General features: G+C 41.8%; 1 protein-coding gene across 1 annotated transcript in view; it reads right to left on the reverse strand.

The window, feature by feature from the left end:
• Window positions 1–6,642, reverse strand: part of DNAH5 (dynein axonemal heavy chain 5) — a 925,453-nt gene extending 918,811 nt beyond the window's left edge. The window contains 2 exon segments of the mRNA XM_030220396.1: window positions 6,352–6,486; window positions 6,631–6,642. Coding sequence (XP_030076256.1) covers window positions 6,352–6,486; window positions 6,631–6,642 — 147 coding nt within the window.
• Window positions 6,643–14,422: the final 7,780 nt, after the last annotated feature.

Here is a 14,422-nt window from a genome sequence, read left to right on the forward strand (position 1 = left end):
AAGATCGTTTGATCCTTGTTCGTCAAGTATTATTAGGCAACTGGCAGATGTAGTTGCAACAGTGATGACTCAGATTGTTAATAAATCTTTGCATGTTGGTATTTGTCCGGATAGTTGTAAACAGGTGATGGTTAAGCCCTTGTTGAAGAAACAGGGTCTTGACGTTTCAGTAATGAGTAATTACAGGCCGGTTTCTGTGGTACCTTTCTTGGTTAAGATATTAGATAAGGTTGTTCTATGGCAATTGGAGAGGTTTCTGGATGAAATTGGCTGTTTTGATCTAAATCAGTTTGGATTCCAGAAGGCTCATGGGGTGGAGTTGTTGTTGCTTTTTACCATTGATGAATTGAGGAGAGGGTTTGACAGAAATGTTTGTTTTTGTCTAGTCTCATTGGATGTCTCTGGGGCTTTTGATTCCACAGATATTCGATTGTTGTTGTCAAAGTTGGTTGGTTTAGGGATGGGTGGATTAGTGTTGGATTGGTTTTCATCCTATTTAGAGGGACGGAGATTGAGTATGTGTAGTGGGGGTTGTTTCTCTCATGAAGTATTTTTGGATAGAGGTATTCCTCAGGGTTCAGCTTTATCAGCATTACTACTTAATATCTATAAGTCTTCTTTGGGGGATGTTTTTTGAGGATTGAGTGTTGGTTACTGTTCGTATGTGGATCATATCCAAGTTTTCTTCCCTATTTCCTCTTGGGGTGTTGCTCTTGAAGCCCAATTGCAGTTGTTTTTGGATGAAATTAATGTATGGATGGTTTATTACTGAATGTTGGGAAGTCTGAGATGATGATTGTTGGGGAAAAAAAAGCAGGAGTGTTGGCCTACTTCTTTTGCTCTCCAGGGAGTTAAATTATCTGTACAGCATGTTATGAAGTTATTGGGTGTATTTCTGGATTCTGGATTGATGATGAAAGAGCAAGTATCCAATGTTATTCAGATTTGTTTTGCTCAGTTTGGGCTGTTGTTCAGACTTAAAACCAATGCTGTCTCCCCATGACTTTTGTGGGGTTATCTGGAATATGGTGTTATCGCGTCTGGACTACTGCAGTGCTCTCTATCTTGGCAAGGTGAAGACCAGGGTTAGGGCATTGTAGTTAGTCCAAAATGCTGCTGCTGGATTAGTAACAGGTGTCACCCAGGCGACACATTTACTCCAATTTGAAGACAGCTGAACTGGTTACCAGTGCAGAGTAGAATTCAGTTAAAGGTTCTTTGTTATGTGCATCAGGATATTTATAAATCTGCACCAAAATACTTGAAAGATACCTTTTGTGTGTACCATCCTGCCAGGAGTTTGAGGTCAGAGACAACAATGCGTCTGTCATCTGAGGCAGTATCTCACATTAGATACTGTGAGACTAAATCTGCTGCTTTTTCTGTGGCTGGGGTGCAGCTATAGAATGTGGTCTTTTTCTGCCGTCATCTACTATGTTACTATGTATTGAAAGGCCAATTGAGATTTTGCACTGAAATGTTGTAGTTTAAGCAGCTATTGAAAACTTCATTTTTTGTGGAGGAATTTATGTAAAGCTAGCCGTTATAATGGAGCAGTTTTGCTGCAAGTTTTGTTATGATACAGTGATGGCATGTATTTTGTTGTTTTTGGTGTTGGTGTTTTCTTGATATTTTATTTTGTATGTTTCTATTGTAAACCACTTTGATTTAAGCAGTCTATAAATGTGTAAAATAAATAAATAAATATGCAAGGAAAGTGAATCTGGAGGGGCAGAGGGATGGGTACTGTAGTTAAGGTGGAGGGAATATAGGGTACATAAATACTGAAGAAGAAGGAGGTAGGTGGATGGATGCTAGAGAAAAGGCAGAAGACACAAAAGCAAAAGATGATGGAGAAAGGGGAAAAACAGAGGAAGGGTTGTGAAGAGGGTAAGGGACAAAGGAAGGGGCAAATCTTTGAAGGAGGTGAGAAAGGGTAGAAATAGGGAAGGTAAAGGGGAAAATAGGAGCCTGAATAAAGGGATAAGACATAAAGAGACTGGAGCTGGAGAGGGACAATGAAGGAACAAGGGTTGCGGGTCAGTAGGAGATGAAAGGCAGAGACAGATAAGTTGGGAAGCAATGAATACAGAGGGTGAAAATGGGAGATTAGATAGTGGGTGAAAGACAGGATATAGGAGACTGGGGGAATAATAAGACACAAGCAAGAATGTGAGAACTAAGGAGGTAAGCACAGGAAGTAAAAAGCTGGTAAGCAGGTGAACGATGGAGACTGAAGATTGGGGGGAGGGGAGCAGGAGGAATAAAATCTAGCTAAAAGTAGGTAAAAAATGCACATGAGACAAATAGAAAAAAACAACAAAACAGAAGGATTAGAATCAAAGTCAGACATAAGGGAGGAAGGGAAGATGATGTACAGTGAAGAAGCAGAAAATAGAAATTAGAACCTGGAAAAGGACTTTGGGGGGACAGTGAGTGGGGGGGACAGAGAGGATATAGTAAAGAGAGAACAGAACAAACCCAAGTGGAAAAACCAAAATGATCAGACAACAAAGGAACAAAAACATTTGATTTTTAATATTTAAATCTAGATTGAAAGCCCACCTCTTTAACATTGCTTTTGACTCGTAACCACTTGTATCCACTTGCCTCCACCTACCCTCCTCTCCTCTTTCCTCTACACATTAATTGATTTGTTTGCTTTATTTTTTGTCTACTAGATTGTAAGCTCTTTGAGCAGGGACTGTCTTTCTTCTATGTTTGTGCAGCGCTGCGTACGCTTTGTAGCGTTATAGAAATGCTAAATAGTAGTAGTAGTAGTAGTAAATAGTATTTAAAGAAATGAGATCAGCTTTGAAAACATGGATATCTTGTATTTTATTCTTACAGGAAGAAACATCTTCCTGTTTCTATTTTTTTTCCTCAGCATTCCACTGCACACAGGAAATGTTTAGGCATTTGTTTCTAATCTGTAGTCTCTTATGTTTTTTTATTACAACAAACTGACTGGGATCACAATCTATAAAGTTATGGTACAAATTAAATCCACAAAATCAATTATCACTTAATAGTACATAAATATTTATTACATATTACAAAACAACCTAAACAATATAACTTAAGATCATTAAAACAATCTGTCCACAAGAGTGACTCCCACTGCACTCCCCCAAGTGCTGGTACTCTCAAAATTAATTCGTATAGTTGACTCTCAAAACACAGTTCCTTGGAGGTAGAAAAGCTACCATTAAGCAAGGCATAACTGTAAAATGTTTATAAAAAGGTATTTGAAAATCATCGCCTGCTTGCAATGTACTTAGTGCTCTCAAAGTCCACCAACCATTTTTCACTTGACAAGCAACGATTCTCAGTAAGCCCACTTGCTTGAATAAGAGTCGACTTGCTTGAAGAAGAGTTGACCCCCTTTCAACCATAGGATTATGGAGCAGAAGATCACTACTGTAAACCAGCAACACAGTGCTCAAATGTCACTCAACATCGCATCATCACACTCACAAACAACTTTATTAGGTACTTATTTTGTACCTGAGGCAATGAAGAGTTAGGAGACTTGCCCAGAGTCACAAGGAGCTGCAGTGGGAATCAAACTGGGTTCTCCCAAGTTCTGTTTTTGGTGAAGGGGTGGCAGAATCGAAAAAAGGATGAGCATTTGACCTAGTGTAAATAAAATGGTAGGATCTGAGCCTCAGATAAATCCTGCTAGCCCCATCTAAGTGGGGTCTGTTGTGCCATGAACTGAGAGGTGGATGCATCCATAAGAAAGAGGGATCATTCCTCATGGTTGTTTCTTTAATCGCACTAAGAAGGAGAGGTACTAGTACTTGTACAATGAACCTTGAGGACGGTATTGCACCCTCTCCCACAAGGACAACATTGAAGGAGAGATGCCAGGAGGACAGAGTGAAAACACCCAAGCCATGAGCAAGCTAGGCACTTTGTCACTATTTAACTCTTTTTGTGGACTCTAGGCTTGATTCTTTTTATTTTCTGCTGTTGTATATTTTTTTTCATTTGTTAAGTGCCCAATAAATGGGCATTTTTAAATAAATCATTTCTAAACTCCAGTTTTCCTGCCTGTTTTGGAGGGCTGATCAGGCCTATACAGGCCTGAAAGTGAGTGAGAGCATGGTCTTTGCTCCCATTGGGATCTCTTTATCTGTGTGAAGTAAATTGGGGAGCAGAAGAGGGGAGAAATACATACATAGTAACAATATTTCAACTTTCCAGGAAACTCTCTATCTGACCTTAAGGTTGCCATGCTTTTACAAGGAAACTTCAAAGGAACACTCCTGCATGAATTTGCTGAATTGGAACTAAAAACAAAATCTGAACATTATTATACTAGACCTCTACAGGCACAATAAATTTATGGCTTATAAGATGTAAATGGAATTAACTATTCTTAGGTCATCCTATCTTTATTCTCTCACTCACCACAACTATCAGCAGACCAAACTATGTTGTTAATACCACTCCCTTTCTACACCCTTCAGTCCCTACAAAACACGGCCATCTGGCTACTAAGTCACGCCCACCAATATGACCACATATCTCCGTTATTACCAAAATACCACTGGTTATCGATTCCCCAACGAATACTTTTTAAACTATTAGTTCTCACTTCCAAGTCCATTTGACACGGTCTACCTCAATATCTTTCTTCCCTTACTATCCCCTATTCACCAGCCCGTTCACTAAATGATCATCGTTTAATCTTGCCCAGTCCTAAAATTACCCAGTTAGAATTCACCCATTATTGTGCCTTTTTCTTTGCTGCTCCTTCCCACTTAAACTCCTTCCCACTAGACATCTGTGCTGGAACCTCTTTGATAAATTCAAGTCCGAGGGGCCCCTTCACAAAGGCATGTTGAAAAGTGGCCTGCGATAGTATAGACATGTGTTTTAGGCACAGGCAGAATCATTTTTCAGTGCACCTGTAAAAAATGCCTTTTTTAAAATTTTTGCCAAAAATGGACGTGTAGCAAAATGAAAATTGCCACGCATCCATTTTGGATTTGAGACCTTACTGCCAGCCATTGACCTAGTGGTAAGGTGTCACGCGGTAACTGGGCAGTAATGGTCTATGCTTGTAAAATGCCGATTACTGCCCGAACGCTAGTAAATAAAAATATTTTCCAGTGTGCGTAGTGGACACACATCAAAAATGAAATTACCGCAAGGGCCACATGGTAGCCAGGCGGTAACTCAAAATTGACACGCATTGGGCGGCTTAGTAAAAGGGTCCCCAAGTTAAAGATCTGGCTTTTTGCAAAGGCTTATATCTGAATCTGTGCTGAAGAAATTGATTGCTGCTATCCTACCCCCCCACCACCATCTTGTTAAATATCTCCCCCCCCCCCCCCTCCTGACACTAGTTTTCCCTCTCCTCTTATATTTTTTTATCCTGTTAGTCATGGCGGGTATAGCAAATTTTAAATAAACCATTAACCCTGCCTTGCAGTTCTCAGTACTTTACCTTTCTATCCCACTCTATGCATCTTCATGCATATGTATTTATCCCCTTAACTTCAAGTCATGCAACCGATGAAGAAAACTATAGTACTCGAAAGCTTACGCCTCAACAAATTAATTAGTTTATAAGGTGCCACCTGCACCTGTCAACAGACACTCAAAAACCATCTGTTTCTATAGCCTCAGGGGTCAACCTTTGCCCCACCTTGCACATATTAGTGAAATAACTCCTTCTTTAATGTATTTTGAATTAGACAGCAGAATGTGAAAAGACTTACAAGGTATTGCATAGTACACAAACTGCAGAAGGTACCATGAAGTTAATATTTAGCAATCCAGAGCAAGCTGCCGAGATGAACATTAACCAAATATTCAGTGCTACTTATTCAAATAATATTGCTATCAAATATACAGTTGAAGTTATCTGGTTTAAGTTATTCAGATATCTTTAGGATATGATTGATATCTGACTCCATGCAATAAGGAACAGGCTCATTCAGTCCTAGGTTTGCCCTTCTTTCTTTCTTTCTTTTTTTTTATTTTTGGTTTTGCTTTGCCTGGGAAACTATTGAACACTCAGAACTACAAGTCCCTGCAATAGGGAGAACCATAACTGGATGAGTATTTTCCATATGACATGGAATCAGGTGGCAGCCCTACTTTAGGACAGCCCTCTGCCACCATCAGATTTACGTAGCTAAAGTGAAATGGTGCCTCCAGGATTGTCTCTTTCACCGAGGCTAAAATTTACTGAGCAGGGATGGATCGTAAACCCAAAGATTTGTCTGGGCAGCTTTGGGAGATACCCAGACAATTTTTTGTTTCAAATCAAGCTCCATTAAATTAAAATAATAATAATAATAACAACAACAACAAAATAAAAGAAAATCTGCATACCTGGCTGCCTTCAAGGATTGCATCTTCCACTTCAGCCTTCTCCAAATCCAAGCAGAGCGCCACAATTCCCAGCACATAGTCATATCTAGCATCCAATTTAGCTCGTTTAGCTTCCTTCTCTTCCTTTAGTTTTTGCTGTAAAATTTATTTTTTTGATTAACAAATAATGAAAAAATAAATAAATAAAAATAATAGCAATATAGTAGGGCCCATCTTCTAACATGCAAACCAAAGTCAGAATTGAATCAACACTGTATTCAAAAGTCTTCACTCACTGACGTGGCCCTTCATGCTTTCATGGGGTATTTTTCAAAACCATGTAGGCAGGTAAAATGTTTGTAAGCATTTACAATTAAAGATTTTGCAACAGTTCTGAAATAGTTTTGCAAAACATACTTTCCCTTTCAAAAGTGACCAAGAAAAAAAAGAATCCTTATACACATGAACCTAATTTTTCTCCAGGTACTACTTTTTCCAGCTAGCTTCAAAAATGCAAAACATAGTAACATAACATGGAGGGGCATAATCGAACGGGTCTCTGGGGACGGCCCCAGGAAGGGGCGGAGCCAACCGTATTAACAAACAAGATGGGCGTCCATCTTTTGTTTCGATAATACGGTCAAGAACACCCAAATCTCAACATTTAGGTCGAGCTTAGAGATGGCCGACTTCGGTTTTCGCCGATAATGGAAACCGAGAACGGCCATCTCAAAAATGAACAAATACATTTGGCCGTGGGAGGAGCCAGCATTCATAGTGCACTGGTCCCCTCTCACATGCCAGGACACCAACCAGGCACCCTAGGGGGCACTGCAGTGGACTTCACAAATTGATCCCAGGTGCATAGCTCCCTTACCTTGGGTGCTGAGCCCCCCAAAACCCTCCCAAAACCCACTACCCACAACTGTACAACACTACCATAGCCCTTAAAGGGTAACAAGGGGCACCTAGATGTGGGTACAGTGGGTTTCGGGTGGGTTTTGGAGGGCTCCCATTTACCACCACAAGTGTAACAGGTAGGGGGGGAATGGGCCTGTGTCCGCCTGCCTGAAATGCACTGCAGTACCCACTAAAAACTGCTCCAGGGACCTGCATACTGCTGTGATGGAGCTGGGTATAACATTTGAGGCTGGCATAGAGGCTGGGAAAAAATGTTTTTTAATGTGTTTTTTTGGGTGGTAGGGGGTTGGTGACCACTGGGGGAGTAAGGGGAGGTCATCCCTGATTCTCTCTGGTGGTCATCTGGTCAGTTCAGGCACCTTTTCAAGGCTTGGTCGTGAACAAAAAGGGACCAAGTAAAGTTGGCCAAATGCTCGTGAGGGACACCCTTCTTTTTTCCATTATTGGCCGAGGACGGCCATCTCTTAACCACACCCCCCATCCCGCCTTCGGTACGCTGCCGACATGCCCCTTGAACTTTGGTCATCCCCGCGATGGAAAGCAGTTGAGGGCGCCCAAAATCGGCTTTCAATTATGCCGATTTGGGTGCCCCTGAGAGAAGGGCGGCCATCTCCCAATTTGTGTTGAAAGATGGGGGCCCTTCTCTTTCGAAAATAAGCTGGATAGTAACATAGTAGATGACGGCAGAAAAGACCTGTATGGTCCATCCAGTCTGCGCAACAAGATAAACTCATATGTGCTACTTTTTATGTATACCTTACCTTGATTTGCATCTGCCATTTTCAGGGCACAGACCATAGAAGTCTGCCCAGCACTAGCCCCGCCTCCCCCCACCGGCTCTGCCACCAAATCTCGGCTAAGCTTCTGAGGATCCATTCCTTCTGAACAGGATTCCTTTACATTTATCCCACGCATATTTCAATTTCGTTACCATTTTCTTCTCCACCACTTCCCGCGGGAGGGCATTCCAAGTATCCACCACTCTCTCCGTGAAAAAATACTTCCTGACATTTTTCTTGAGTCTGCCACCCTTCAATCTCATTTCATATCCTCTAGTTCTACTGCCTTCCCATCTACGGAAAGGTTCATTTGCGGATTAAAACCTTTCAAATATTTGAACGTCTGTATCATATCACCCGTTTCTCCTTTCCTCCAGGGAATATATGTTCAGGTCAGCAAGTCTCTCCTCATACGTCTTGTAACGCAAATCCTATACCATTCTTGTAGCTTTTCTTTGCACTGCTTCAATACTTTTTACATCCTTAGCAAGATACGGCCTCCAAAACTGAACACAATACTCCAGGTGGGGCCTCACCAACGACTTATACAGGGGCATTAAAACCTCTTTTCTTCTGCTGGTCACACCTCTCTCTATACAGCCTAGCAACCTTCTAGCTACGGCCACCGCCTTGTTACACTGTTTCATCGCCTTCAGATCCTCAGATACTATCACCCCAAGATCCCTCTCCCCATCCGTACATATCAGACTCTCACCGCCTAACACATACGTCTCCCGTGGATTTCTACTCCCTAAGTGCATCACTTTGCATTTCTTCGCATTGAATTTTAATTGCCAAACCTTAGACCATTCTTCTAGCTTCAGCAGATCCACTCTGTTACAAATCTTAGTATCATCCGTAAAAAGACAAACTTTACCTTCTAACCCTTCGGCAATGTCACTCACAAATATATTGAACAGAATCGGCCCCAGCACCAATCCCTGAGGCACTCCACTACTCACCTTTCCCTCATCCGAGCGAATTCCATTAACCACCACCCTCTGGCGTCTGTCTGTCTGTCAAACAGTTCCTAATCCAGTTCACCACATCGGGTCCTATCTTCAGCCTGTCAAGTTTATTCAAGAGCTTCCTGAGGGGAACCGTGTCAAAAGCTTTGCTGAAATCTAAGTAGATTATGTCTATAGCACGTCCCTGATTCAATTCTCCGGTCACCCAGTCAAAGAATTCAACCATGCATAATGTTGCCTCTCTACTACTACTACTACTACTTATCATTTCTAAAGCGCTACTAGATGTACGCAGCGCTGTACACTTGAAAATGAAGAGACAGTCCCTGCTCGACAGAGCTTACAATCTAATTAAGACAGACAAACAGGACAAACAAGAGGTAAGGGAATATTCTCTCAGTCTAACATTACCCCAGGAATGTCTCCAAGAAAATACAGGTATAAGCATGCATTATGTGAACTGTGGTTAGTTCTTATACCCACTTACATTGTGGATAATTTTCAGAATGCTCATTTACCCAGGTAAACAGTCATTTATTCACATAAATGACTTTTGAAAATTGTTCTCTTAGGACTAGAATTACTAACATGCAATACCACATTCACACACATTAATGGTGTTAACACACATTATTTTACAGCAAGTATCTACACATTATGGAGGGAAGATATCAATGTGGGCTACTGTTAAGATGTGTTATTTGACCACTATCTCGTGCTGTTTCACCACAGATCCCATTTTATGCAATGAGACCTAATTACTAATAACAGGGGTTAACAATAAAATAACACACCTTATTGATTGCCCACACTGATAATTCTTCCCCACCCTCATTATTTTACTGTCAGTTCCAGATATTAGTAGATAGGTCTCACTGCATAAAATGGGACCTGTGCTAGAACAGCACAAGTTAGCGGTAAAATAACACATCTTAACAGTAGCCCACATTGATAATCATATTCTAAGTGTGTTAGCACACTAACGCAGTAGTGAATGCTAGCAACCCTATTTGCACCTTTTTCTGTGTTTTTTTTTTATTTACTTTTGGCAAATAGTCCTCTGTTCTTAAAAGGACTGTACTGCATCTAATTTCAGGCCTATTGAACGTATTCCATTATTTACCAAACTGTTAGAAACATTTGTAAGTAGGCAATTGTGTAAGTATACAGAGAACGTTTCATATTTACATCAATTGCAATTTGGCTTCAGGGCTCAACATAATACTGAAGCCCTACTATTGTCACTGACTACAGACGTTAAAACATATTTAAGTCAGGCAAAACATATTAAGCCACCTTTGTATGATACATCAGCTGCTTTCAGCTCCTTAGATCATAATCTTTGTTTGCACAAATTGAGCAAGATTGGGATAGTTGGTCCTGTTTTGGATTGGTTTAAAGATTTTTTACTTAATCAAAACTATTGTGTCTGGAGAAATGGTGAACTTTCCCAACGTTGGTGCTTGACCTGTGGAGTGACTCAGGGCTCTCTTCTATTGCCTACGTAATTTAATTTGTTTATGAGTTCCTTGGGAAAAATTCTTATTGATTGACAGTTAATGATTATTTCCTTTCACTGATGATATATTAATGTTGATCTCAGTTTGTGCCTCTTGTAGCATAAACACATTTCAATGTTGGGAAAATGCCAATTTGTCTAAATTAAATGCCAGTAAAACCAAACTTCTAAACTGAGTTATGTGCCTCTATCAGCAGACAGAGACAGAAACTTGAAGATTCTGATGACTTCATCAGTATAACAGGTGGAACAGCCAAGAGTATTCCCAGTATGATAATACCAAACCAAAGAATTAACTAATGGAACCTATATACACATGGAACCCATTATTAACCGGGAAACTCTCTTCAGACCCCAGAACATTAAAAAACACACTATATAATGAAAAGAAAAGAGCATTCAGAAGCAAGGACTACCAGGACTCCTCTATCTTCTTTTTGTGGATCCTTGTCTGGGCTAGCAGGACTCAAGGAAACAAAATTATCAAGTAAATTTCTCCTTCCTTATCATCCTTTTAGACCAATCTAAACTGATGGGATATACCAATGCTTAATCCCAACCACGTGGGAAGAAGACAAGGCTCCCTACCACATGACACAAGCATAGTCAACATCTTCTCTGGCCTGAACATCAATCGTTTGATGTTTCATAAAAGAATGCAGAAAGGACCAAGTAGCCACTCTAAAGATATCCTCAGGGCTGACCACTTGAGTTTCAGCCCAGGAAGGTGCCTGAGCTTTAATCAAGTAAGCTCACAACAGTTCTATAGAAAACGATCCCTCAAAACTGTGCAGGAGTGCTCCACCTAAATTCTTGCAAATGGGGGTGTTGTTTCAATATCACATTTTCAATACAAGGGACAGGCAAGTTCTTCAGCAGAAGAGGGCTGTCGTCTCTCGACGGAGCTGGTAGGCAGGTGGGGTCTGCAGCGCCAGTGGCCCTTTGGGTGGGAGCAGCGGGAGCGGAGCACCCCCCACCCACCCACTGACACCAGGGGTGGAACGGCCCGCCTTTGGTACGCCACTGCGTACCAGAGCAGGTTCCGAGCGCTGAGATTGGGTGGGCCTGAGTTATGATTGGGTGGGCCTGGGCCCACCCAGGCCCACCCGTAGCTACACCCCTGCTATATACTTAATTAAAAATATGCATGTATGGACTGTGAAACCATCCCCTTGCAAAGAACACCTCAGATGTCAAAGTGCAAAAACACTGGCATTTGTTGGGACTATTTAACATCTTTCCAGAGACACCTATTAAAGTGTTACAACAGAGTCTCTGGAAAAATGTTAAATAGTCCCAACAAATGCCAGTGTTTTTGCACTATGACATCTGAGGTGTTCTTTGGAAGGGGTGGTTTCACAGTCCATACATTCATACTTTTAATTTGCAAAGTGAATCTGCTAATCAGTGTGTAGGCTTCTTCTTTATGGGGGTTGTTGGGGAGGGGGGTAAACTGACCTTGAAGGAATGGCCTAACAGCTCTTCTTGTTGGGGATTCTGGAGAAAGGCATAGAAGAGGAGACCGGAGGGAGAGAGATAGAGAAATACTTCTTTTAGAATACAAGGCTTTCAGGCTTGGCCGAGAGCAGTACACCTATGCAACTAAGTGCTTTTTGAGGCATGGGTAGTGAGAACCAGCAGTGCCTACTGTGCTGTGTGGGTGTCTGAGCAGCAAACCACACAATGCCACCACTGAGAACAGGCACATAAATCATGCCCTTGTCAAGAGGGAGGAAACGTGCAGGTGACAGAGAGTGAGAGAAGGACGGAAGAAAAACTGTGGCTATACTAGGTGGCACTAGTAGTCCCCCAAGCATAGCATAAGTAAGCATATGTTATCAGATAGTGAAGTTGAAAGAGGGTTGGAGGTTCAGCCATGCAGCAATAGAGGAGTACAAGAACTGTAGCAGCCAAAGCCACTGCAGCACTATCTTTTCTTTGATACCCAGTCGGTGTTGTAAAGAAAATTCTTTGGTTCAATGAAGATGATGATATGGAAGAATTAGAAATGGAAAGCTCTGGTGATATCTGTGGTAGCTGAGGAGATTAGCAGCCCAATGTCTGATGAGAAGGAAACTCCTATTAATGCAGGTGGAAATCCTAGCCATAGCATTGTTCAAGCTTCTACTAGTAGACAGTGGCGGCCAAGTATGCAAAGATTAGGGATTCAAGGAAAAATATCAGATGTTTGGAGGCATTTTTGTGCCCTGGAAGATCAACACTTCCATGAGCTGGGAAAAAATTATTGGCCATCTTTCCATCACTTCAATGAAGTACCACTTACAGATGTAATATGAGGCTGTGTTACTTTCAAGAGAGGTTGGAAGTCCTTCAAGTAAGAACGAAGCAGTAGTAGCAGGAAATGAACAGCAGAAAAGAGGAGGGTCTAGTAGCAGTGACTTTGTTGCTAATCCATTTCTCCTTCTTCTGCCAGCAGTTACAAGCCCTCCTCAGATACAGGGCAGGCTACAATGAAGCAAATGGGATGGTGTTGCATGCCAAGAGGCAGGCTGCATCCAAAGTGGTTACACATTACACAGGTGAAATTATTGCTTTGGATGACCAGCCCCTGCATGTTGTGGAGAATGTGGGGTTTAAGTGGCTGCTCCATCTGTTAGCCTCAAATTACAAAGTGCTCAGCAAGAGAATAGGGATGCCCACTCTGTTCACTAGCACACAGGGAACTGGTGGGCACTAGACAAGACACTAGGCACTAGCAGCAGGCAAGTAGAGACTGGCAGCAGTCAACAAGTAAGGCACTGTGCCATTGGCAAAGTTATGGTTATGTAATGACACTAACCCCATAAAGAAAATGAAGTTTAACAACATGACACTAATCTAATCTAAGGGTTTATATACAACATAATCCAACAAGGTCCTAAGCGGTTTACAAAATTAAATTTAAAAAACATACTGAACAGAATATAATCAATATCCAAAGTACAGAAAATAAATAAAAGTTACAATATTACATAGGAAAATTAAATTAGAAAAATTCTATACAGTTTACAATGTTACAGAACCAACCTACTATAGGGGCCCTGGGTAGCGCGTGCCACATCGACTCTACTATCGGGGTAGCGCAGGCACCCGGTGGTAGTTCTGAAAAGTTGGCACACGGAGTTTCCCATAGTTGAAATAATTTTCTATTTTCTACCACAGGGGGCATTCCCAGAGGTAATCGGCAGAGTGGCCACATTACCACGCAATGCCCGATTACCGCACGAGTAGTGCATGAGCTCTTACCACCTTCTAAATAGGTGGTGGTAAGGTCTCAGGCAGTAAATAGCTGCATGCTAATTTTAATATTAGCACATGGCTATTTATTGCCCCATTTTAAAAAAAGGCCTTTTCCCCACCATGGTAAAAAATGGCCCAGCGCGTGCCAATTTTACGCACCAAAACTAGCGCAGGCCACATTTTACTGCATCTTAGTAAAAGGGCCCCATAGTAAATTGTGACAAGTTAGTAGCCAGGACTTACCATGGTAGTGGTAAAAGGCCAACTACAGGTCCCAAAAGGCACTGGGATCACCAGCTCAGAGTAGGGGGGTTGAGGGAAACCTGGGGAGGTGTCTCCTTATTGGAAGGGGTTTCCAACTGCCCTTTGTTAAGGGAATGAAATGTGGGATGAGGAAGTTCCAAAGAGACCCTCTGGAGGGCAGAGACCCAGTGGAACAGCCTTTAGGAACAAGACTCCAAACTTGAAACTAAGGCACTGTTGTCAGATGGGCGGTTTTCCCGCCCAATTGGACGGTTTTCCGCAACCCGCCACGGGAAACTTTTGCCCGCGGCGGGTTGCGGTTTTTTGGGCTCATTTTGTGTTTTTTGTGCGGATTTTGGGGCGGTTTTTCGGCTGGCGGGGGTGGGGCTAATGGTGACAGGGGCGGGGTTTGTGACATTTTG

The sequence above is a fragment of the Microcaecilia unicolor genome, chromosome 1, assembly GCF_901765095.1.
Source record: "Microcaecilia unicolor chromosome 1, aMicUni1.1, whole genome shotgun sequence".
NCBI classification, from domain to species: Eukaryota; Metazoa; Chordata; class Amphibia; order Gymnophiona; family Siphonopidae; genus Microcaecilia; species Microcaecilia unicolor.